Source organism: Cajanus cajan, chromosome 3 (genome assembly GCF_000230855.2).
Source record: "Cajanus cajan strain Asha chromosome 3, NIPB_CcT2T_4, whole genome shotgun sequence".
Lineage (NCBI taxonomy): Eukaryota > Viridiplantae > Streptophyta > Magnoliopsida > Fabales > Fabaceae > Cajanus > Cajanus cajan.
In genome coordinates, this window is record NC_138519.1 from 2,720,020 (window position 1) to 2,745,066 (window position 25,047).

Here is a 25,047-nt window from a genome sequence, read left to right on the forward strand (position 1 = left end):
TTGGAAAAACTAAATATTTGTTGAGAAAGGTAACTCCTAGATCCACTTCTAACTTCCTTATTCAATAGATGACATTGATGATTGAAGAAGCCAATGATAGACATTACTTACGATATATATATTCCTAACATATTCAAGCTCCAAATCTATACATCTAGAACTCCTTGCATAAGGTGCGATGTGAACGAATTGGTAGATTCATGGATGTTAGGTGAGATAATGTTAGCTAGTTCATTTAGTTTACCTCCCCAAACATTAGTTGTTGTTAGTTTAGAATGCTAATATGCATCCATAAAACGCGTGCTCCTAGAGGTTCCTTTGACATCCAAATATCAAACTATAAATTATTAGTGTCATCCCCAAGCTTTTAGCTTCCATGGATTCCTAGATCAACTTCCCCAACATAACCACATAATGTAATTGCACAATCCTAATAGCTAACCCATCATCTCTTTTGGATCTGGTTACTTTCTTCAATCCCACCAGATGAAGTTCGTGATCACTACTCCCCTTTCAAATAAAACTCCTTGCCTTCTTATCTAGGAAGTCTAAAATTTTTTGAGGAAGTCAATGTATTTGCATATGAGAAGATGGAATAACTGATAAGATTGCATTCACCAATGACACTCTACCAAGTTTGTCAAGTGTTCTCCTTTTCCAGGAAGCCAACTTAGTGTTTATAACTCTGTGTATAATACAAGCATACTATCAATTATAATAATTAGTTTTTAAATTATAATAATCAGTTTTTATTTGTCAGCTTTTGCATATCTGTTTTCCCTTTATTTAGGCTAATTGTTAGTGCTAAATTGGTGGAGTTTGTTCCCCTGATTCTTTCCAATTTACGTTATCAATTTGTATATTTATACTACTGTAACCCAATGACAAAATTGAATCAAAATTAATTCCAAACATTTTCCTATATGGTATGAGCCTAATACACGATCCTCTTCTTCTTTTTTTTTTCCAACACAGGACGCCGCTCCTTCCTTTCTTTTGCCTCCCATGGCCAACGAAAACTCTTCATCTATTAGCAACCCTCATGAGCCATCAAAACCCTTCATTTGCATCATCCTCAGCAGTGTCACCAAGCTTCTTCCCTCTAATTACCTCATCTGGAAACTTCAAGTTGAAGCTTTCCTCGATGGCTATGATCTTCTCAAATATCCAGATGGATCCTTTCCTGCGCCAACGACGACGATCTCCACCACCCTTGAACCTCCGGTGACAACTCCAAATCCTGCTTACCAAACCTGGCGTCGACAGGACCGTCTTATATACGGTGCTCTCCTCACCACACTCTCTCCTGAAGTGGCATCCCTGGTGTCTCAAACAAAGACATCACATGATCTGTGGACTCTTCTACAGCACACCTATGCCAAGGCATCCCGCAGCCACCTCAAGCAGTTAAAGGAGCGTCTCCACACGGCATCCAAAGGTACCCAATCCATCACCACCTACATGCATTCTCTGAAGCAAACTGCAGATCTCCTTGCCTCCCTTGGCTCTCCTGTCTCCGTTGAAGACATGACTGACCATGTCTTGCGTGGTCTCGACGACGGCTACAGAGCTGTCATTGACAGCGTCAATGCAAGGGACACTGCCATTCTTTTTTATGACCTCCTCGAGAAGCTTCTCATTCAAGAACTCTCCCTTGTTGCTGCTCAACGGCAGGTTCCTGCTCCCATGACAGCCTTGAATGCACAGGCACGACCCAACCATTCCGACAAAACTCGATCTGGGCAATTCTCTGCATCCTCCACTTCACGCCCTAGCAATCGCAAACCGTTTCTTGGTCGCTGTCAGTGGTGCAATGTCAAGGGTCATGTTCTGTCTCAGTGTCACACCTTCAAGCAGCAGCACCCTGGTGTCCCGCCACCTCCTCGTTACTCTTCTGCTAACCCTGGACAGGTTCAGGTCCATACTGCATCTGCTGGCACCTCTCAATCTAATTTTCTGGTTGACAGTGGAGCGACGCATCACGTCACCAATGATCTTGCCAATCTAGCGCTGCATCATCCGTACACGGGTCCAGACTCACTGTTTATGGGTAACGGTTCAGGTTTAAACATCTCTCATTCTGGAACACTTTTACTTAATGATTTATCCCTCTCAAATACTTTGTGCGTTCCTTCCATGCAACAGAAAATCCTTTCTGTCTCTCAGCTTACCAAACAAACTAACTCTGCTGTTGTTTTCTTGCCAAACTCTTTTCATGTGAAGAACTTGCAGACGGGTCAAACAACCCATAAAGGCTCATGTGTGGATGGACTCTATCTCTGGCTAGCCAACTCCCCGTCCGTCCACTCTGTCTGCACAGACTCCTCTGCTTCATGGCACCATAGACTTGGGCATCCCTCCTCTTCTATCTTCACATTCATTCAGCAGCATTTTTCTTTGGGTTCAAATAAATTCCAGCAATCAGATTGTAACTCATGTCAAATTAGCAAAAGTCATAAACTTCCTTTCCATGAATCCACTCTTAAATCATGTTATCCTTTGGAAATAATTTTCTCTGATGTATGGACTTCCCCTGTTTTATCAATTGATGGTCTTCGCTATTATTGCATGTTTGTTGATCATTTTACTCGCTATATTTGGCTATATCCAATAAAACGCAAATCTGATGTGCAAACTCTATTTCCCAAATTTAAATCGCTTGTTGAAAATTTCTTTCATCACAACATCAAAATTCTTTACACGGATAATGGTGGTGAATATATTGGTCTTCGTTCTTTTTTAAGCACTCATGGAATAAGTCATTACACCACCCCACCTCATACACCTGAACACAATGGAATTTCTGAACGTCGGAATTGGCACATTGCCGAAACTGGTCTCTCTCTTCTCCATCACTCGGGTTTGCCCCTCACATATTGGCCTCACGCCATGACAACAGTTGCCTATCTCATCAATCGACTCCCAACACCAATTCTTGGGTACCACTCACCCTATTCCAAATTACTCAAAATTAGCCCGGATTATCATAAGTTAAAGTGTTTTGGTTGTTTGTGTTTTCCTTGGATTAAACCATATGCTAACCATAAACTTGCACCAAAGTCTGCTATGTGTGTTTTTGTAGGTTACTCGGCTGATCAACATGCATACTTGTGTCTCGATCCAAAAACTGGAAGGATCTACACCTCTCGCCATGTCAAGTTCGTTGAATCTGAATTCCCGTACAGCTCCCTAGTCCCTCAACCTAGTCCGAGTGCTGAGCAACAACAAGGCCCACTACATCTCTCCATACTTCATCCCATAAACCAACCCATGCTCAGTACCACTCTACACCCACCGACGGAGGTCTCGGCTGCCCCTTCATCTTCACCCTTCACCAACTCCCCCACTCCAGCCCCACCCTCCACTGGCCACTCCGAGTTCCCTACCTCACCTCCAACCTCAACACCATCCCCACAATGTTCTGTGCCACCATCTCAACCCGCTTTTAACCCTCACAGGAGACCCCAACCCGATGGGGGTGGCATCATCACCCGGTCTAAAAACAACATTGTCAAGCCTCTCAAGAAGCTTAACCTCCATGTCCAACCCTCTCTTCCACTCGAACCCAGCACCATCACCCAAGCTCTTCGCGACCCTGATTGGCGCTCAGCTATGCAAGCTGAGTTTGACGCCTTACACCGCAACAGCACTTGGGAACTCGTCAGCCGGTCCTCTGCTCCAAATTTGGTTGGCTGTAAATGGATTTTTCGAATCAAACGACACCCAGATGGTTCGATTGATCGATATAAAGCTCGCCTAGTCGCCAAAGGTTTTCACCAACGCCCTGGTTGGGACTATACAGAGACATTCAGTCCAGTTGTTAAACCGGTCACCATTCGCATTGTCCTCACACTTGCAGTTCATCAACGCTGGTCCATCCGTCAACTTGATGTCAACAATGCGTTTCTTCAAGGGACGCTCAAAGAGGACGTATTCATGCTCCAGCCCCCTGGTTTTGTCGACAAAAGGTTCCCTGATCATGTTTGTCGCCTCAAAAAGGCAATCTATGGGCTAAAGCAAGCACCCCGTGCCTGGTACACCGCACTTCGCGCATTTCTCCTTTCTCTTGGCTTTGTCAATTCAACTGCAGATGCCTCTCTCTTCATCTACCAGAAATCAGGTTCCACACTATATTTATTAGTATATGTTGATGATATCATTGTCACTGGGAGTTCCCATATAGAGCTGTCCAACCTTATTTCCACCCTTGCTGCTCGGTTTTCGCTGAAAGACCTTGGTTGTCTTACCTATTTCTTGGGCGTTGAAGTAATTCCTTCGGCTACAGGACTCTTTCTTTCGTAAAGGAAATACATCACTGATCTAATCCATAAATCAGGCATGGCTAACACCAAATCAGCATCCACTCCCTTGTCTGCCAGTGCTCCATTACTCAAGGATTCCGGTGATCTCCTATCTTCCCCAACTGAGTATCGTGCACTCGTGGGAAGTCTACAATACTTAAGTATTACTCGCCCAGACATCGCCTTCAGCACCAACAAACTTGCGCAGTTCATGCAACACCCCAGAACAGCGCATTAGTCTGCTCTCAAACGGGTGCTTCGTTATTTGGCAGGCTCTTGTGACAAAGGCATCTTCATCTCGGAAACCGCTCCGCTAACCTTTCATGCTTACTCAGATGCAGATTGGGCAGGTGATAAGGATGATTATATCTCCACCACTGGTTACTTGTTGTATCTCGGTAGCACTCCCATCTCTTGGAGCTCCCGAAAACAACGCTCTATTGCTCGCTCCTCGACCGAAGCAGAATACAAAGCCTTGGTTGACACGGCCAGTGAGCTTCTATGGGTTCTATCCTTGTTCACTGAACTTGGTCACATGCCCACAGCCAATCCGGTTATCTATTGTGACAATCTTGGTGCCACAACTCTCAGCGCTAATCCTGTTTTCCACTCTCGGATGAAACATATAGCCTTAGCCTATCATTTTGTTCGCGAAAATGTTCAAAAAGGCAAGTTTCGGGTGTCTTTTGTGTCTACTGATGATCAACTTGCTGATATACTCACAAAGCCTTTGCTTCACCCTCGGTTTGATTCATTACTGTCCAAGTTGCGTCTCTCTTCCAGACCGTCCAACTTGCGGGAGGATATCAATTATAATAATTAGTTTTTAAATTATAATAATCAGTTTTTATTTGTCAGCTTTTGCATATCTGCTTTCCCTTTATTTAGGCTAATTGTTAGTGCTAAATTGGTGGAGTTTGTACCCCTGATTCTTTCCAATTTACGTTATCAATTTGTATATTTATACTACTGTAACCCAATGACAAAATTGAATCAAAATTAATTCCAAACATTTTCCTATACATACTTCTTCCTTTTACCATAATCGATAAAAATAGGGAACACCAAATACTTTATCTAGGTTTTGTGTGAACGTGATATTTGTAATAGAGAGAATCTTATCTCTCTTTGTGGGTTATGCACTTGATGCATAAACCTGAGATTTCTCCAAACTAACTTTTAAATCAAGCATAGTATACAATTTTCTAAGAACCATAAGCCTGAGATTTTTCCAAACTAACTTTTAAATAAGATATAGTATAAAACCCCCTAAAAACCTTTGACATAATTCTCACTTGGGAAGGTTTTGCATGCACAAATAGTAGCACATTAACAAAAAATAAATATGAAATTGTTGAGCCTTTATTTTATATATGATCGGACATCCAACAACCTTTACGAACCTCTATAGATATAATTTGACCCAAACATTCCATTTAGAGAAGAAAAAGGTGGGGAAAATTGGGTCCCCTTGACATTTTATAAAAATAAAAAACAATGTAAATTTTTGTTTGAAGAATGAAAAATAAAAAATAAAAAATAACAATAATTAAAATTAAAATTTATTTATTTTTAAAGGACTAAAACATATTTAAATTAATACATTTTTATTTTTTCAATGATACTTAATTGTTCTTAATTCTCTTTAAAATAATTTTTGAATTAATGAAACAAATAGAATAAATTTATCCTGTTTTATCAACTAATAATTACATAATATATTCACATTGAATACTTTTTTTTTTTTACATTAATATTCTAATACTTAATCCTAAATTAATCTATTTTAACCGTAAGATAAATAAAGTTTGATTAAGATTACTACGAACAAAAATCAAATTCAAACAATTTATTATTAAATTCAACACGAAATGAAATCCGTATTATTATCATTGAATACCATCCTCTTCAAATTTCAAATATTGTATACCATATCTTGGAATGCTTGCATGATCTAGGAAACAATGACTTATAACCTTTCGAGTATAATTTTTATGTACGGGTTATGTAAAAAAGCCACTACATCATTTAAATTTAAGGTAAAAAAAAAGTCATTTAAAATATTAACAATCAATTAAAAAAATAAAATTATTCTAATAATAGTAGAAAAATGAAAAATTAAATTAGGGAGATTCTTGCATGGTTTACCAATAATATAACTCCACGTGTCCTTTCTTGACGGCAAAATAAGGTTCAGACAGAGTTTTCGTCACTCTCGAAACTTTCCCCCTCTCCGTGACCCTTCTTTCAGGTAACAACATCCTTCTCTATTTGCTTCTCACTCTCCAATTTTAATTTGTTTTCACTTTTCACAAAATAACTGGAATTAGGGTTTCTATTTTTATTTTTCTACTATTTATTCTGTGTCCTTTTGCCAATTAATCTGATTATCGATTATTCTCTTTTGTTGGATGCGCTGAAACTGAAAGTTTTCAGTAAGGTTTTCATGTTCTGACATTTCTTTTTGGGTAAATTTTTTAGGCTTGCGTGGGTGATATTTCGCTGTTGTTTGAAGTTTTATGTTTTTTTAGTGTTCCTATAATTCCATAGCGGCTATAATGTTAATGTTAAATGTTTATCATTCGGCGAGACCAAAAACTGGTTTTGTTTAGACTTTAGGGGGTTGCAATAAAAACTTTTCCACTGAAACGGAAATTTCCTATTCGGGCTTCATGATCATCAATTACACTCGCATTTTCTTTCTTTCCCTTTCTCTTGATTTAGTTGGTATCGTTTTCTTAACTTCTGTTGAATCAAAATTGATGAATTCGTTTGGCTTTCTGAAAAATAGTGATATGTTTGTTCAGATTGGCAAGGGTAGTTAGTTATTTGCAATGATAGAAGGTGGTAGAGTCCGGCTGAAGACATGGCAGCAGGCAGCTGTGGCGTTGGGTTCGGCTGTTGGGGCATTGTTGGACCCTCGAAGAGCGGATTTGATAGCGGCTCTTGGTGAGACAACTGGAAAGCCTGCTTTTGAGAGAGTTCTTCAGAGGATGAAGAGTTGTCCTGAAGGGAGGGTGGGTCAGTTATATTTTGTTTTACCCTTATTTGTTTTTGGTTAATGTGGATATACTCCTTGTTCATGTGGTGGTTTTTAATGTTGAGTGCCCTTTATTTAATTCAATTTTTACTGGATGCTGTGTGGCAAACAACAACTATAGTTTATTTATTTTGGGGTATCAAATAGTTTGAGATGAGAGAATGGTTGGTCCCCGGCCATACTTACAGATAAAAGTAATTATATATAATTTTCACTGAATGATTATGGCTGTGATTGACATGACATTTGAGAAGTTTATAAGATCCTTTGACCAACTTATATGCTAGTTTGACTAAAATAAGTTTATTTGGTAAGAGAGCTTATTTTAGGGAGTTTATAACTTATTTCCATAAGGTAATTGAAATTGTTTGTAGCTTATGAGTTCTTAGCTGTTTTTTTCTCATTTCATTTTATCCTCGTCAATTTACTTGAAATCCTTTTTAATTTTGAAACCATTTTGCCAACACGTTATTCTCTCACTCTCATTGTCAAATAAGTAATTGTCATTTTATATTAATCAATCAAGTTATCAACTAATCTTAACAAACACTTTTAATTTAATCAATTGACTTATAAGTTTTCAATTTGTTTATAAGCTTTTAGTCAACTTATAAGCTAATTTTACCAAACACATCTTATATGTTATGACATTTTTACTTTGCCTGTTGAAAAATACAATTATATGTCAGAAAAAAACCAATTAATTTTTTTTTTGTAATCCTGATTGTAGGCTGTACTATTGGAGCGCCCTCGTGTTGTTTCTGCAAAAGTAGGACATGCTTGGGACATGCCAACAAATACATTTGGTGCTGCCTATGCTAGGTTTATGGGATCTAGGAACTTTTCACCAGATGATCGGCCTCCTGTGCGGTTCATGGACACTGATGAACTGGCTTATGTAACCATGCGGGCTCGTGAAGTGCATGACTTCTGGCATACCCTTTTTGACCTTCCTACTAACTTGATTGGGGAGACAGCACTGAAGGTTATTGAGTTTGAGCAGATGCACCTTCCTATGTGCCTGTTGTCCGTTGTAGGTGGTACGGCTAGATTCAGTGATAAGCAGAGAAAGTTGTTTTATCAGCACTACTTCCCCTGGGCCATTCGTGCTGGCATGCGGTGCACTGATCTGATGTGTGTATATTATGAGCGGCATTTTCATGAAGACTTGGAAGATGTTCGCAGGAAATTGCAAATTATTCCTGCTCCCATTGTTCCTTAACACTATGTCTTTGGACCTGATAATTTTTATTTAGTTTTCTTGGCGATAGTAGTGTGCTAGAGGTTTTTTAGCAATCACAATTTTGGAATAAAATTAAAATCGTTGTACAAGCTCTGCCTCTGATATTTAGTCAATGAGCTTTGTATAAGTTGGATTTTATTATATGATCAGTAAAATAGACTTATAAACCCATCTATTTTTACCGCATATCCTGTTATTTAGTTTTATCCTGCATGTCTGCTTTAGTGATTCATCAATCCATATGATAGTGGGTTTGTAATCACTGGATTTATTTATCTTACCGGTTAGGGGTGTGCGTAAGCCACTCGTGAACAACAATTAATCCACAAATAATCAAACTTGAAAGAATTTACTAACCAAACCATATTTTTCAAAACAGTTCAGCTATATGAACCGATTTACTAAAGTAATTTTCGAAAAAGTTCAGTTTAGCCATATTAACCCAAATTCTATATATGATTAAGTGTAAAAGTTTTAATGATTAAAAGAGGAATTATTTATTGTTACTGGATGAAAACTATGGCACGTTTCTGATGTTGCACTACACTGAAATTTGTGTTTCATCTCTCGCTTATGTTAATGTGTGAATTTGGGATGACGAGCATCTGGTTTTATGCAAGAGGAAACCTGATTGTTGGTAAGCTGTTTGAGATTGAAATACATAAGCACTGTTTTTGATGTGTGCACAGTCGTGTTTACTTATCGCAATATCCGTGTTTGCTTCGTGAGTTAAGGGCACAGGCACACTGTAGCTTATAATTCCTCTCTCTCTCTCTCCTTCAGCTGTAATGCTGTATATCATGCAGATGGAATTGGATGTGTCGAGCCTTCAATGAATACTAGTTAGATGATTCGCTATTGAGAATTTATCTTGGTCTCATTTATTTTGTTTGCAAGAATTTTAAGTAAAAAAAATCGGAAATTGGGTCATATCTTGCAAAATTCGGATTCATGCCTATCTCATTATTGGAAACTTATCTGTTTTGTATATCAAGCTATCAATTTCATTACTTTATATTGGATAGAAACAGATGAAGGTTATTACCTTGTGTTAGATTGACATTGACTTGTCGCTTGACTTGTCAAATTGCTTTAGCATTTGACAAGTCAATTTGCCCATTCTATCATTTTTATTAATTAACCCCTGTTAAAAGATATTCTGAAGATCAGTTTTGGGTTGACTCGTGAATATTGCTAAAAGCCATAGATTGCAGTATCTTTACTGGTTTAGGAAATTTTGTTAAATTTCATGTCAATATAATTTTGCTAACAATTAACCGCAGGGGGAGTGTGTGTGTGTAAACTCTGTATTCATATTGCATTTTTTCATAACGAAAAAATATGGACTAAAGTAAGCCAAACTATTTTTTTTTCCTTAAAATATATAAGTTGCTAATTGTTTGGAGTGCAACTTAGATATTTGAAGGGATCATGGCATTATGCTCTCCTATAATTTATGGTGCTTTTTATTGCTGCAAGCTATTATTGTTAGATTTTATATTAGATTCTGTACAATAACAATCATGAAATGAATGATAATGTCAATTGGATAAAAGCATCAACAGTATGAGAGTTTTCAGATGAGCATGACAGAAGAATATGAGGACGGCCTATATTTCCGAGGCTTGTCGTATGGATTTTGTCTCTAGTCATTTTCGAATCACAATTTGGGAAGTTTCTTTCGGTTGCAAATTTCATTGGGCCAGAGATGAAAACAAAGAGTGAAAGCAAAAGGCTACGAAGGAAACGAAGACTGACAATGGACCAACTAAAAAGACTGACTATATAAACACAAGAAAACACATTTTGGTTAAAAGGAAAATCGAACATTGACTATAATAATTTGCATTTTATTCCATCACTAATTATACAGAAAATTCATCTTTGATAGCCCCATTTTGCTCAACTTTGGGAGTAAGAATGACTGATCAAAACTTCTAATTAGAACTACACCTAGAGCTGTCAAAATGGGTTTGGCCCGATGAGCCAACCCGGCTCACCACGGGTTCGAGCCGGGTTGGGTTGAAAAAAATTTAAAAATTTTAACACGGGTCAAATTTGAACCCGGCTCACTAACAACCGGGTGAGCCGGGCTGGCCCACCAATCCGTGATTAAATTTTTTTTTTGAAACAATACAATAATTATTGGGCCATGGTGCAGTCCAACATGAGACAATAATAATTTAATGTTGGATTGTGATTTGTAATTTTTATGATTTTTGATCGTATTTGAAGTTTAAGATGATTTTGGATTATATTTATCTATTTGAGATTATTCAAATTTGATTTGATTGTATTTAAAATTATCATTTAATGTTTGGGAGAAATGATTCATTTATGGATATCTTAATTAAGAATCTCAGATTTTTAAAACAAGTTTAAAATTTTGGGCTTTAATTATATATTAAGAAAAGAAAAATGAAAAAAATTATTTCTTTTTAAAGATGAGTGAACCTTAACCCACTAACCCGTGGTAGGCCGGACCGGGTTTGATTTTTTTGAGCTCACTTATAAATGAATCGAGTTGAATTGACCTACCAAATGGCCAACCCATGATAAGCCGGGCCAGGCCGGGCCGGGTAGCTACACCAATTCCAGACGTGTACTAAGTTGACGAGGACTTGGACTTTTTATATCGCTATTCCTGAAACTTCTTTGACTTGACTTTGATTAGGGCAAATTAAATTTGCAACATATGAAATTATGGTAAATACAAACTAGATTATTTTTTTAAATAAAAAAATACTACAGTTGACTTAGTGATGAGAGGTTAGTATAATATGTAATATCATAAATTTTAACCTTAGTATGATTATATATTATATATATGTGCTTCTGAAATTAAATAACTTTTGTATTATTTTATTTTATTTTATTTTTATTTTTTACTTTTTAACATGCACATCACTTTACATGACTGGAGGTTATAGAATAAGAATAAATGTTAAAAAATTCGAACGCGTCTAACTACAATCTAATAATAAAAATTTTAAAAATATGAAAAGATGTGTATAGAAATATTATTAATCTAAAAACATAAATATCATAGCTTTTCCATTGGATAGCTTTAATCTTTTTTTTTTTTGGCAAAACGAAAAATATTTACTTTAATGTCATAAAGTTTATGAAAAAATTGTAGACACTATCCATTGTGCAATTATTAGAGTAACGGAATATTTTATTTTTAAAAACTTCGCAAGATTAACATGCATTTAAATACGTGGCGTTATATGATAAGCTGATTATATATTTCCACAAATAAAAATATCGGTTTTCTTTACCCATGAGTATTGTTTGATATTTACCTTTCTGTACATATTCAATACCGTATCATGGATTTGAAAGTTTGCATTATTCATTGAACAAACCAAGGAAAAAAAAAATGGAGCTTTGCTGCCCTCTTATTAAAAAAATAATAATTTTTTAAGGGAAAAATAGTTTTTTTTAAAAAATTTCTTATCTATACTCTCACAACTTTTTTTTTTTTTTTTATAAAAAAAGTACTACTTGGCTTGAAATAATAAATCAACAACTTGATATTCATGCAATTTTTTAACGTTATAACCATGAAAATTTTCTTTAATATTAAAAGTTGATTTATCACACAACACTAACAAAAGTCATTGTGAACTCACCAATTATAGATATCCATCCACATAGTGATGTAAAAAACCGTGTACATAATGATAGAATTATCATTTTCGATGAAGCAAGATCAGAACACAAACCATTTAAACAAAAAGGGAAATAAGAATAATAAAAAAAATGGGGAAGAAAGCATTGGAAGTGGAAAATCACAGACAGCACACCAACGTTGATGAAAAAGAAGTGAAAAGAAAAGTCAATTAATTCACGGGTTCACACATGCGTGTCCGCTTGAAAAGCCTCATACTCATACCCCTCTCTATTTCTCTCTCTATGTCTTCAAACTCAAGTGCATAAGCCTCAAAGTTAGCTCCTTTTCCACTCTGAATCACCCTATTTATATTGGGTCTCTCCTCTTTCATCTTCGCAGTTTTGTTTTTGAATTGAATTTGAATTGAATTGAGAAGAGGTAACAGACACAACATAAGACATGTCTTCTGTTGAGTCAGCTGAACACAACAACATCAGAGGGATACCAACTCATGGTGGACGCTACATTCAGTACAATATCTATGGTAACCTCTTTGAAGTTTCCAGAAAGTATGTCCCTCCTATTCGTCCTGTGGGGAGAGGTGCTTATGGTATTGTTTGGTAAGTCAAAAAGTCTCTTTTTTTTTTTTGGGGGGGGGGGGGGGGGGGGGGGTGTTGTGGTTTATTATTATTATTATTATTATTATTATTATTTTTGCTGAATTTATTAGCATTTGTTTTGTTTTTGTTGCTTTTTGTGTAAAGGGGTGTCCTTGCTTTGAGCTGACTTAAGGAGCAAGGGCTAGTTTTTGCTACTGATCTAACCCCTTTTGTTAAGATTTTTTTTTTTTAATTTTGTCGTTTTTTGCTTTAGTTAATGTTTGGTCTGTTTGTTGAGTGAATGGAGATTGAATTGGTTATTTTGGTTTGATGATGATGAAGACCCTTTCTGAGCTGTAACTGTTGTATTATTTCTTAGTTGCTTTTAATATATATGATAATTACCAATTTGCCATGTCTTGATGGGATTCATGAGCTGAATTTTACGCCTTAGATATTGTTGTTGTAGATTTTAAAATGTTGTCCAAGTGCCATAGACTTTCATATCTATTCCAATTTTGTTTCTGTTGTCCATGTGTTGATTGATACCACGATTCTGCTTGAGTCAAAGTGGAAAATGAGATGGGAATCTGGGATAATTCCTCTGGTATCTCTGTGTGCTCAGGTGATATTGGTGCTGTTAATAGCATAGTTTTTGGTATTTTAAAACTCAATTACGGGGGAGTACAATCAATGTATATGTTGTGGATGGTATATTAAAATCTGGGGTTTCATTAGGTGTTCACTTTTGTCATCCATGGGACATAGATTTTCTGTTATCAATGGTGTGAGGAACATTATTATTATTTTGTTTCATTCAGTGCTGCTGTAAATGCGGAGACGGGCGAGGAAGTCGCCATTAAGAAGGTTGGCAATGCATTTGACAACAGAATAGATGCCAAAAGGACCTTACGTGAAATTAAGCTTCTTCGGCACATGGACCATGCAAATGTAAGTTTGGTACCTTTTTTCATGCACTCTGACATCTACACCTTGTTTTGCTCAATGTTATCATTTATTTTCATCTGAGGCAATGAATTTTCCTATTTGGCCTATTATTTCTTCATTTCTTTGTTTCTTTCCCTATTTTCTGTTGCATCTGTAAATGCTTTGATCTGTAATAATGTAATTTTGCTTATTGAACAAATGACATAGTGCAACATCCTGCGGTGTGATGCACAATTATGGTTTTTTGTTTATTATACAAGATATTTGTTTTTTGATGTGTAGATTTGTGCTCTGTTGGGCTTAAAATTTAACATGCTAAGCAACCTACTCAATGCTAATGTCTATCTCCATATTCTCACAATCCCAATTTAGCATAGTCAAACATGTTTTTGAATAGCCTATCGGAAAAGGATTTTTTTTTTTTTTGTTGTTGAATAAAGTAAAATATATCATAAAACATATCACATTGTGTTTTTTGAGTAGGACTTTCATGATATTATTGCTCAAATTCAAATATGTTGTTTGTGCTCGAAAGCAGATTGTGATTAGCTTTATATGACAAATTTCCGTTATTAAAGTCAGATTATGGTAAATCTTTTTGTCTTAGTGATAGAAAATATTGATCTACTTGTTAGTAAATCTCTTGCTATACTTGTCTCTGATTCATGAAAGGTGCTTGATTGGATATTCCTCATTAGATTTTGATTTTAAAATCTTCATTAGCATTCAACTCGCAAAGTGGCTGACAATTTACTTATCAATTATTTCTCTAATGTAGATTATGTCCATTAAAGATATTATACGACCTCCACAGAAGGAAAACTTCAATGATGTATACATGGTTTCTGAGTTAATGGACACGGATCTGCATCAAATAATACGTTCCAATCAACCATTGACTGATGATCATTGTCGGGTTAGCACTTTAACTACTTTTAGCATGTGACTTTTAATATACCTAGTTGAAAGACTTTATATAAAGCACCGATACTTCAATTTGCTTCACGTATCCGTATCCGATACGTATTCGACACGATACTCTTGGATACTTCACCGATACTTGTCAATGAAGTATCCTAACTTTTGAAAATATTATGAAAATCTTATTCAATCCCGATACTTTCAGATACTTCACCGATACTTATTGGTGATATGTATCGATAAAGTGTTCAAATTTTGAAAAATTATGAAATATCCATTGCAACTAAATAAGATATATAAACATTTTTAATATAAAAACATAGAAATATTGGTCCTTGATAAACTGTAAATGAAAATTGTCTTCTACATAGATAATTTTAAGAAATGAATGAAATTTGTAATATTATTTCTATTTGTAAATAATAAAAAGTAATTTATGATGAAATGGTTTATGATTATTTTTAGTAATGTACAATAAGTATGTTTTTAATTTGGATTTGCAAAATAGCAATTATATATTTAATGTTTATGAATTTTGATCAAAATTACAAGTACACAATTATTATATTGTATGAACATTGATATATATAACGACACGTATCTTACAAGTATCGTATCCTATATATTTTAAAATAATCGTATCGCCGTATCAGATACGTGTCGTATCCGATACACGTATTGTATCGGTGCATCATATTATAGCTAACGACTTGGTTAATGTATTCTCCTTTGGTAGTATTGTTGCACAAACTAAAGATAAAAGCAAAAATAATGGGATTGAGTATATATGATTAGTATACATCTCAGTGGTCTCAAGTGTGCAGTATTTCACACTTGTCATGCAGTTCCATCTGAGTTTGATAGGCATGTCTTTCACCTTTACTGGCAATCTAAAATAGTGTTTTGCATGCAGTTTTGCAACAGCAACAATAGTGTATAATATGAATTGGCATTGCTCTTACTTTCTGCAAAGTTTTACTTCCAAAATCATGTCAATGGTGTAAATAAATTTATCCACTGTGTCACTACAATGATACATATCTTCTGTTAGTCAGGATTTGAACAATCACTTTTGGCTTACTGCATTACTCCTTTTCCTTTGTATTTAAAGTTTATATAGTAGTGACTCTCTAAAGTGTTGACCTAATATTAACTTTTGACTTAAATTTTTTTTTAATTGTTACAAAATAAGTTTTGATTTTAGTTCCTATAAAATTTCTGTGTTTCAACTCACTAAAATTTAGAACTATTTTTTTTAGTTCTTATTATTGTGTAATCATTTTTAACTACTTATTTGTTTATTAAAAGGTTAACTATGCAGCTATGGTATTATCCACAACTGTTAGTATATCATGTTTATTAAACATGTGAGACAACTTCTAGAATTTTTTATAGGTCCTTAAAATAAATTTTATTTATCTACCTTAAAATAATTAGGGATCAAAAATAGTGATTTTATATTTTAGATGGATGGAAATGAAAAAAAAATATTTTGAAGGGACCAAGACCCAATTTACTCATTTTAGAAGGACTAAAAACAAGTTTACAAATTTTAGAAGGATGAAAGGCAAAGAAAAAAATTTATAGGGACCAAAATCAAAACTCCCTCATTTTTCAAGGATTTAAAAACATATTTAAGCCTTAACTTATATTTGAGAAATTCTTTGCATACACACATTTTCTACCTTGTTTTTTGTTCTTAATTCTTGTTACATCATTCCATTGTTATTAATAAAATTCAATCATTAGAAGGATTATGCTTTGGGTATCATCGATGTTAATATTTATGAACAAAACTTTGTTCTCCAGTTATTTGGAAAACAAACATAATATCAATGTGTGCTGAATTTGTATAGTGTTGTTCACATCCTCTACAACAGACAATTTAAAATATTTTAATATGAACTGGCTTTACAATTTACGTATATACCTTGGACTTTACTCAGTAATTTTAGTCTTTTTGTTTGGAATTAAATTGATAAGTGTCATTCATGGATTCGTGTATCAACTAACTAGAGATAAAATGTAATTATACTTGGGAACATCCTAAAGAGCCTGGAACTTTGGAGACCAGATGAAGCTCAGTTTGTGTACTAGGTGAAGTTGGTCTTCTATCTCACTTGTGGGGTCCACACCATCTTTTACACTGCATGCACTTCTTGTGGTCTACAAGGCTTCAGGCTTTGTAGCATAATTCTTATATTTTCTTTCTTACAGGCACTCATAACATTGTTTTTTCTCCCAGTATTTTATGTATCAATTGTTACGAGGGCTCAAATATGTACATTCAGCAAATGTTTTGCACCGTGACTTAAAGCCTAGCAATTTGCTATTGAATGCCAATTGTGACCTTAAGATTGCAGACTTTGGTCTTGCTAGAACTACATCTGAAACTGATTTTATGACTGAGTATGTGGTCACTCGATGGTACCGAGCTCCCGAATTGCTTCTTAATTGTTCAGAATATACAGCAGCCATTGATATATGGTCTGTTGGTTGCATACTTGGTGAAATCATAACAAGACAACCGCTCTTTCCTGGCAAAGATTATGTTCATCAGCTGAGACTGATCACAGAGGTATTAACTTAATATCAGACTCCTGAATTTCTCACACAAATCTACTGAGACCAGTTATGTTCCTGTCTATTTGTATTTATTTTCCTCCTTTTGGGTGTCAAGTTTACTAAAATGCTTTTTAACTTTAGGGTTATTAGCAATTTAACATCAATATGACCTCTTGTTAATCTTGCCACTTCAAGAGTCAGAAATATATTTCCTAATGAAGGGGGTAAATGTAAATGGGAATGATGTTTCCTTCCGAAAGGAGGATGTTTAAATTTTAATGGAACTAGATATTTGGAGATTTACTAGAGTAAGAGATGCAGAAGACTTTGAATTCTCGTTCATATGCACCTTGTAGTGCTGGACAGTTGAAGCCATGGAATTCAATTGATCTAAATTATGGAATTGATGAGAGAATTAAGGATATAAAAGGCTCACTTAGGATATGCAGGGAAGAGCTGTCTTGCAAGGGAAAAGATGAGGATTCAAGGGTCAATAAGTGCTATAAAAAATGTCTCGTTGGTGAGGAATTGGGGTTTGATTTAATTTGGGTAAAATTCAATGAAAAACCATTTATGGTTTTGAAGGGTTGAAGTTTTTAATGATGTCTGCCAAATGATTCAGGTCTGGTGGCATATGAAAAAAATTTAAAAAAAAAATAGATATGAAAAGAAAGTAAGAAGCTGTGCACCACTCCTTGTGTCACTTAAACATCATGCCCAAGAGAGAGATGCATCACATTAGTTAAATTTTGCATCTTTATCCTTTTGTGTTGTCTTATGGATGTTACAACTTGTATCAGTGTCTAAATGGAAAACTACGAACTTGAGTCCATTTTTGAAGTTTAAAAAAATTAAGTACTTAGTTTTTATTTAGGAAAAAATTTAGATACAATTTCATAGATATAGTTAGTGTTATTCTCCAATCAGAATAGAAGTTTTATTTCGATAATATGCATTTACTTTTAATGCATGTCTCATCTCAATAATATGCATTTATGCATATTACTTAGGTAAAACTTCAATTATATTAGAGAACTACACCAACCATACCTAAGAAATTGTATCTAAGTTTTGTCCATTTATTTATGGGACATGATGTGTGGTCCATGGCATACAATTATCTCTCTAGAAGACCATATCATATTAGTATGGAAAGCATCAAATCAATATTTGCTCGCTCTATGACTCTACTTTTGCCCCCTTGGTTTCTTTTTACTATTTTGGGAACATAGAAAAACTATATATGTGAGAAATGACAGTTAATTAAATTAATAATACTTACATGGTCATTGACTAATTGTGTGGTAGCTTGCTGCCAACCCACATTTGCAAGCAATAGATTCAGATTATGGGGTTTCCTGGTGGAATGCAAATTCTCAATATTTGATTTTCAAATCTCCTTTTGATTTAAAATTAACTACAGCATGACAAATTTCCTTTCTTTCAAAAAGCTGATAGGATCACCTGATGATGCCAGCCTTGGATTTCTACGAAGTGATAACGCTCGTAGATATGTAAATCAGCTTCCTCAATATCCAAAGCAAAACTTTTCTGCTAGATTTCCCAACATGTCTCCTGGTGCAGTTGATTTGCTAGAGAAGATGCTAATCTTTGATCCAAACAGGCGTATTACAGGTAAAACAGCATGCATAACTTTTTTTCCCAGTTTTATTGAATAGGTACAATTTATTATTCGTGGAGCTGTATATTAATTGGAATGATATGGGGACAGCTATTGATGTGAAAGATAAGTTATGACAACTAACAACTTAAGCACCAACTAAAAATTTGCTATAATTTTTTTTCTAATTTTGTTTTGAAGTCACCCTTAGTAAGTCTGTATACTATATAGTGTTTACCTTGGGCTCCAATGGTTTCTTAGTTTAGGACAACCCGATCAATGACAAGTTTGTTTTTGGTTAATTAGTGTGTCCTGTGGGACTTGAGTCCCTCATTGGAAGTATGAAATTCTACTATGGGTTTTCTGAGACCTTAGGCTCTGCTACTACAATAACTAGCTTTTGTAGTGTGGTTCCTCCCAAAGTTCTTATCATAACATTAGTGTAAAGTCCAACCGGTTTTGTGAATTCATTAAAACTCTAATCTTTTCTCAGGTTTCTTCATGATATATATGTGATTTTTTAGCTTTAATAAATAAAATTTTGACAGTCATCTTATTTATTAATATGATGAGTTGATACGTGATTTTTCAAGTCATTGCGAAATATTTATTGATTTTGATGATAATTAATTGATACCGTGATTTCTTATTGAAATGTGTGTATAAATATTTTACTCTTGTATAAATTACGGAGAAAAAAAAGATATGCGCTGATATTATGAGTCCTTTTATGTTGTCATCCCATCATATTGTTGACTTTAATAATAATTACACTAAAAGTCACATTAAAGCTTATTTTTAATTGGTTCAAAATGTAAAATCATTTATATTATCGTTGTATGTCCACTAAACTATATAAGTATTGGGATTCTCTTTTGTCTATATTTTTATTAATTATACCCTAATTCTTAATTCTTTTCAGTTGATGAGGCGCTGTGCCACCCATACATGGCACCTCTCCATGACATCAATGAGGAACCTGTTTGCACTAGACCTTTTAGTTTTGACTTTGAGCAACCTTCATTCACTGAAGAAGATATCAAGGAACTCATTTGGAGAGAATCTGTGAAGTTCAATCCTGATCCACCAGTCTACTGAGATTTTGTATTTATGTTGTATATGCTTACCGAAATATCTGATGACTAATATGCATGTTATGACGCTACTTGGCAAGTTGCAGCGATATGAAACAAATTGGAGATAGTGAGATTCTCTGAGCTTGTTGTGAGGTTTCTTTCATTTCAGTCGCATCGCATATTCTTGGATAATCATGTTGTTGAGATGTACCGAGAAAGGATCAGAATATGAGCATCTTAACTCAAATGTTTCAGCAGAATATCCTACAGCCCCAACTCCTTGTTGTACTACTATCCTTCATTTTAGACTCTAAGGACCATAGATTAGTGCTCTAAACTGTTCTTGCCAGTTTTTCTATCCTTTACACCAAGAAAATTACACGACATTGTCCCATTGTATGACATAAAATGTAATGGTTTTTAGTATTCAAAATATTTTAAAATATTTCCTGTCAGACATATCTTGCTCTTTACCAAACTTAACTAGAAAAATTTGAATAATTTGACGGGCTCCAAGAAGGATCAAGCCATTTCATAAACTTATAGAGCAAAAAGAAAATTATTTCATTACTATGACATGACAGAAAATTCATTTCTCAACTTGAGTAATGATTTCTGGATAAGATGGGAAAGAGTAGCCTTAAATAAATAAGTATATGACATATCTTAAGTGTAGACTATTTAATCATGCATGTTTAATGCTGTAAGCACACTTCTTAAGCTTCAACGAATCAATTGGTAGATTCTCTTTTGGAAAATCACATGCTTTGATTTTCTCTGGCCCCTGATCTGGCAAGGAATTGCATGGCTTAGGTGTCACCCCGGTTGTGATCCCTTCAATATCAGAGCATGTCCATGGCTGTTTCTTGGCCTTGGCTGCCATGTTAATTGTGACATTGGCAATGCAGATTCCAGTGAAGGGGTCATTAGAGATTCCTTCAAAGGTAGCAGCTATAGTGACATTATCAGCCATCACATCTCTATAGTTGATGCCTTTGATCTGAGGCAAGGCGTTAGGATCATAGTGGCCATCAGCATGGGAACCATAGTTACCAGTCATCCAAAAGGCCCATTTCATGGTATGCATGGTCATTCTCTTGACATATATGTCCTTAACATAGCCTCCCCTCCCAACAGCAGTCTTGATTCTGACACCTGATTCTGTGTTGATGGCTGTGATGTCCTCAGCTCTCACATCTTGGATTCCACCAGACATCTCACTCCCCAAGGCTATGGCTGCACTGCTTGGGGAAATGCATGTCAGCCGTCTGATCACTAGTTGTTTTGTGGGCCATCCAAACTTTATGCCATACTCATCCCACCCACTTTTCACTGCCACACAGTCATCTCCAGAAACTATGTAGCAGTCTTCAATTCTGGTATTTGTGCAAGAATCTAATGCCAAGTAAAAATGGTGGAAACAAGGAAAGGTAAAATATATCAATCCACTAAATTCCAACCCAGCACTTGTCTCCTATAAGAATTTAGAGATTTAGTTAAGTAATTAGTGATATTGAATTTATCAACAATTCATGTTTTTATATCTAATTACTGTATATCTACTAAAGAGTATTTTTGTAGAGAAGGCACTGAGTAGACAATTTAAAGGAAGATTTATAAGAAGAAAAACTTATAAGTTTTTTTTTTAAAGGACCAAAAGGTAGTAATTTTGAATCCTAATTCTTGAATGAATGTGTTTTTAGAGTTTTTATTTTTTATTGTGTCACACGATTTTTCTTACTTTAAGTATCTATTCTTAAATGACTTTTTGTATCGAGTTTAATCTAAGATGTTTTCTTTAGATAAATTGAATTCTAAGATTATTGTAGTCTTAAAAATTTAATTTTAAAAATTTGACATACCATCTCAATAGAAGTGCTATGTCTAGCTACAGATGACTTTTTTTCTTCTTCATAATTTTCTCCTCAATTTAAAATTTACAATTCTTAAATTTATTTCTAGTAATGAAATAAAATATGTATTATTAATGATGAAAATATTTACTAGTTTTTCAAATTATTTTTATTTATAAACTTTCATTAATATTATTTTATGAACATAATTCACGTAGTATAAAAAAATGAATAATAAAAGACTAATGTGTTTGATTATTTAAATTTAAAATAGTACAAGAAAATATATAAGTGGTATATTAAATTAATATTAACCTTTACATAAAATTAAATGGTGAAAATTAATTCCTTCCACGTTCCATTTCACAAATTGTCACCACATGTACAATCTTCATATACAAGAAATAGTCTTCAGATAAGATGATCACCTGGGTTGATGCCATCAGTGTTTGGAGATGGGACAGGAGCGATGATGGTGAGGCCTTTAATAATAATATTGCTGCGTAGTGTTGCAAAATTTCTTATAATCTTAAAATTGTAATAATTTCAGACGTGTCTTCTGTCACAAAGGTCAAATATAATTTCAAGGCATTCATAACTTTGACTATGACCATATGAGAGGCTAGGATTACCTACTATAAACAGGATGAACATTCCATGATGGAGAATTTAGGAGCGTCAGATTGGAGATTTGAATCTTGTCTGAGAACATAAATTCAATCAGGTACGGGCGAGTGTACTTCAACTTTTTCTTGTGAAATTTCTGCCACCAAAATGCTCCTTGACCGTCTATGGTGCCATTGTCCCCTGTCACACCACAATGGTCATAATTTTGATTCATACTTAGATTAATCAACAAGCACAAACAATAACGACATTTTTTAATCCTTAGTTAATAACATAATGTAATATCAAATTCATAATAAATTTTGAAATATGTGAAGTTGATTTTAAAATTCGTTTCCATTTAAGCAATCATCACACATGATAAAAAAGGGGATGTAGAATGATCATTGTTCATTAGTCACACAGTACATCATTAGCCACTACACAAATGATTAACCATCTGCTCTTTAAATAACTAGATGTCTAATTTGACTCAAAGTGTCTCTTGAGATTCTGTATTGAATAGAAATATTAAATTAAATAATCAACTGAAAAATACGATTCTGAAATGAACAAAGCATAACATGTAATGACAAAAAAAAAGAAAGAATACATTGAATTTAAATCAGAGTAAGTAAACTTTAGCAATATAAATTCAAAGTTTTGATGCGTAGCACATGTTTGCTGAAAAAGGTTCACCAACTCTTAACTACTTGTTTGATAATTGTTTCTTGCAACTTTTTTCATACCTGTGACAATAACATCAGTGAGGTTTGTTCCAAATATGAGGCTGGTGTACCTTCCTGCTGCTGCGTCTCTTCCTCTACCATACGATGGGAGTGGTTCGATCACAGGCCATTCACGAATATCCTAAAATAAATTTATATTTAGTAATTAAAATTAATAAAAAAATAACTTTATTAATGATGTCACACATGAAAGTGCCACATTAAGAACTGTTCCCCAGTAAAAAAAAAGACAGTGTATTGGACCACATTATGGCACTGACAGAAAAGTTTCTTGGAAAAATAGACCAAAACTGCTAGGATGACAAGGTTTTGGGTATTAAAGTTAAAGGTTCATTTCCTATGGAACTCAATTTGTCATCGAGTTTGTGAACAGTTTTAAGTTCATCAAGGGTTCAGGAGTTTGTAAATTGCTTTCATGGGTTAGTTAACAATGCTGCTTTGATAGGCTAGTTTTCTAGTAAGAGTAGGAACCTTGTGACACAATTGAATTTTATTTATTGATCATCTTACCTTATTTGTAACTCAAGTGAATCCCTTTAAAAACGTATATTTCCAATTTCATGAACAAGTAATAAGTCTGTGACAGTAATAAATTATACTATTTTTGTTGTTGCATAGTCCTCAAATTGAATGCTAATCTCATATTTGTGATTACTTACTAAGTCATCAAATGAATGAACAGAAATGAGATAAGATACCTGAGAAGCAAGAAGAACAGCATCTTTGTTTAGATAGAGGGTGAAGTGGCTGCAAAGACTAAAACTCCCTGTAAGCCATTTTCCAGCAGGAACGTAGAGCTGAGCCCCTCCTTTAGAAGCATACTGACTCAGGTGACTGATTGCAGATTGAAAGGCCTTTGTATTTGATGTCTTCCCATCTCCAACACCACCAAAATCTGTCAATGAAGCACTATAACCTCTGCAGTTTATAGCTTTGTACTCAAAGGAAGTCCTAACAGTTTTGCCTTTTCTGCTCTCAGCTACCTCTGAGCTCAGCAGTGTCACCAAAAGAAGACCACAAAATAATCTAATTACCTGTAAAACAAAACACCCCTTAGAAACAAAAAATGTAGAAAATGAAGCAATAAATATAACTATATATATGTGTAGCTTTACAATCTTGTCAAAGGATTTCCCTTATGCTGGAAAAAATTGCAGATATTAAATCAGAATGCTACTTTGAGTTAGAGAAAGAAAGAGGGTCTCACTTGTACCCTCATGTGAGTTTTCCACAAGAGCTCCATCCTAAGAAAAGGCACTTTGGTATTTGTTTGAGGCATATGTGGAGAATGAAGCTATGTTAAGTATTTATAGGGGAAGTTTAGTTATGGCTAACTGGTTCATGAATTTTCAAATTTTAAAAGCAGATGTTTACAGTTTAGGAATTGTTTAACAAAATAAGCCATCAAAATGATTATTTACTCTCTCTCTGTATAAATAAAATTGGTAAATATGCCTATAATCTATACTTTAAAAGTCCCCCAAGTTTGTTAATTCCTAAACAGAAAACATACAAGTCCATGATTATTTGTTATCTTAGGTGCCATGATGTACCAATAGAATGATAGTCGATTTGTTGCGTGCAAGGTTTAAATCTTAGTTGCAACTTCAAACAAGAGTTGTTAATTTTTTCTCCAAATCAATGAGTGGATGTTTATTTTCTTTCCATTTGCTTTGAAGGTTTTGCTTAGTTTGAACCAGTTAAGATAAAGGAGTATTGGAATCAGTGAGCGTTCCTCATCTTTTTAAGTGGACATAAACTCGTTGAAATCATAAATCGTTACGTAACTTACGTTTCTATTATTGATGAAACGCTTGGCATTGAAGTATGTTCAGCATGCAATTCAAGCATTTATATTTACATGAATATACAATTTTCAATTAATGAACATTATGATTTCCTTTCCTCT

General features: G+C 34.6%; 3 protein-coding genes across 8 annotated transcripts; 2 read left to right on the forward strand and 1 right to left on the reverse strand.

The window, feature by feature from the left end:
* Positions 1-6,411: 6,411 nt before the first annotated feature.
* On the forward strand, positions 6,412-8,770 carry LOC109792282 (coenzyme Q biosynthesis Coq4 family protein / ubiquinone biosynthesis Coq4 family protein). 5 transcript variants are annotated; one of them, XM_020351710.3, is made up of 3 exons: positions 6,412-6,552; positions 7,109-7,318; positions 8,072-8,770. In XM_020351710.3, exons 2-3 carry the CDS (start codon positions 7,136-7,138, stop codon positions 8,561-8,563), a joined length of 675 nt encoding a protein of 224 aa, XP_020207299.1. In that variant the 5' UTR covers positions 6,412-6,552; positions 7,109-7,135; the 3' UTR covers positions 8,564-8,770. The 5 variants fall into 5 exon arrangements, with proteins under 5 accessions (XP_020207299.1, XP_020207354.1, XP_020207463.1 ...); XM_020351765.3 differs by having other exon boundaries at positions 6,494-6,552; positions 7,093-7,318; XM_020351874.3 differs by lacking the exon at positions 6,412-6,552 and adding an exon at positions 6,591-6,736.
* Positions 8,771-12,382: 3,612 nt separating this feature from the next.
* Positions 12,383-20,385, forward strand: LOC109792197 (mitogen-activated protein kinase homolog MMK2). Its single transcript, XM_020351616.3, has 6 exons — positions 12,383-12,820; positions 13,621-13,750; positions 14,526-14,663; positions 16,914-17,246; positions 18,685-18,868; positions 19,777-20,385. Exons 1-6 carry the CDS (start codon positions 12,660-12,662, stop codon positions 19,950-19,952), a joined length of 1,122 nt encoding a protein of 373 aa, XP_020207205.1. The 5' UTR covers positions 12,383-12,659; the 3' UTR covers positions 19,953-20,385.
* An 82-nt stretch (positions 20,386-20,467) lies between these two features.
* Positions 20,468-24,500, reverse strand: LOC109792051 (putative polygalacturonase). 2 transcript variants are annotated; one of them, XM_020351465.3, is made up of 6 exons: positions 24,346-24,500; positions 23,837-24,172; positions 23,139-23,259; positions 22,416-22,590; positions 22,212-22,282; positions 20,468-21,325 (listed from the first exon to the last, which is right to left on the reverse strand). In XM_020351465.3, exons 1-6 carry the CDS (start codon positions 24,415-24,417, stop codon positions 20,616-20,618), a joined length of 1,485 nt encoding a protein of 494 aa, XP_020207054.2. In that variant the 5' UTR covers positions 24,418-24,500; the 3' UTR covers positions 20,468-20,615. The 2 variants fall into 2 exon arrangements, with proteins under 2 accessions (XP_020207054.2, XP_020207114.2); XM_020351525.3 differs by having other exon boundaries at positions 24,352-24,408.
* Positions 24,501-25,047: the final 547 nt, after the last annotated feature.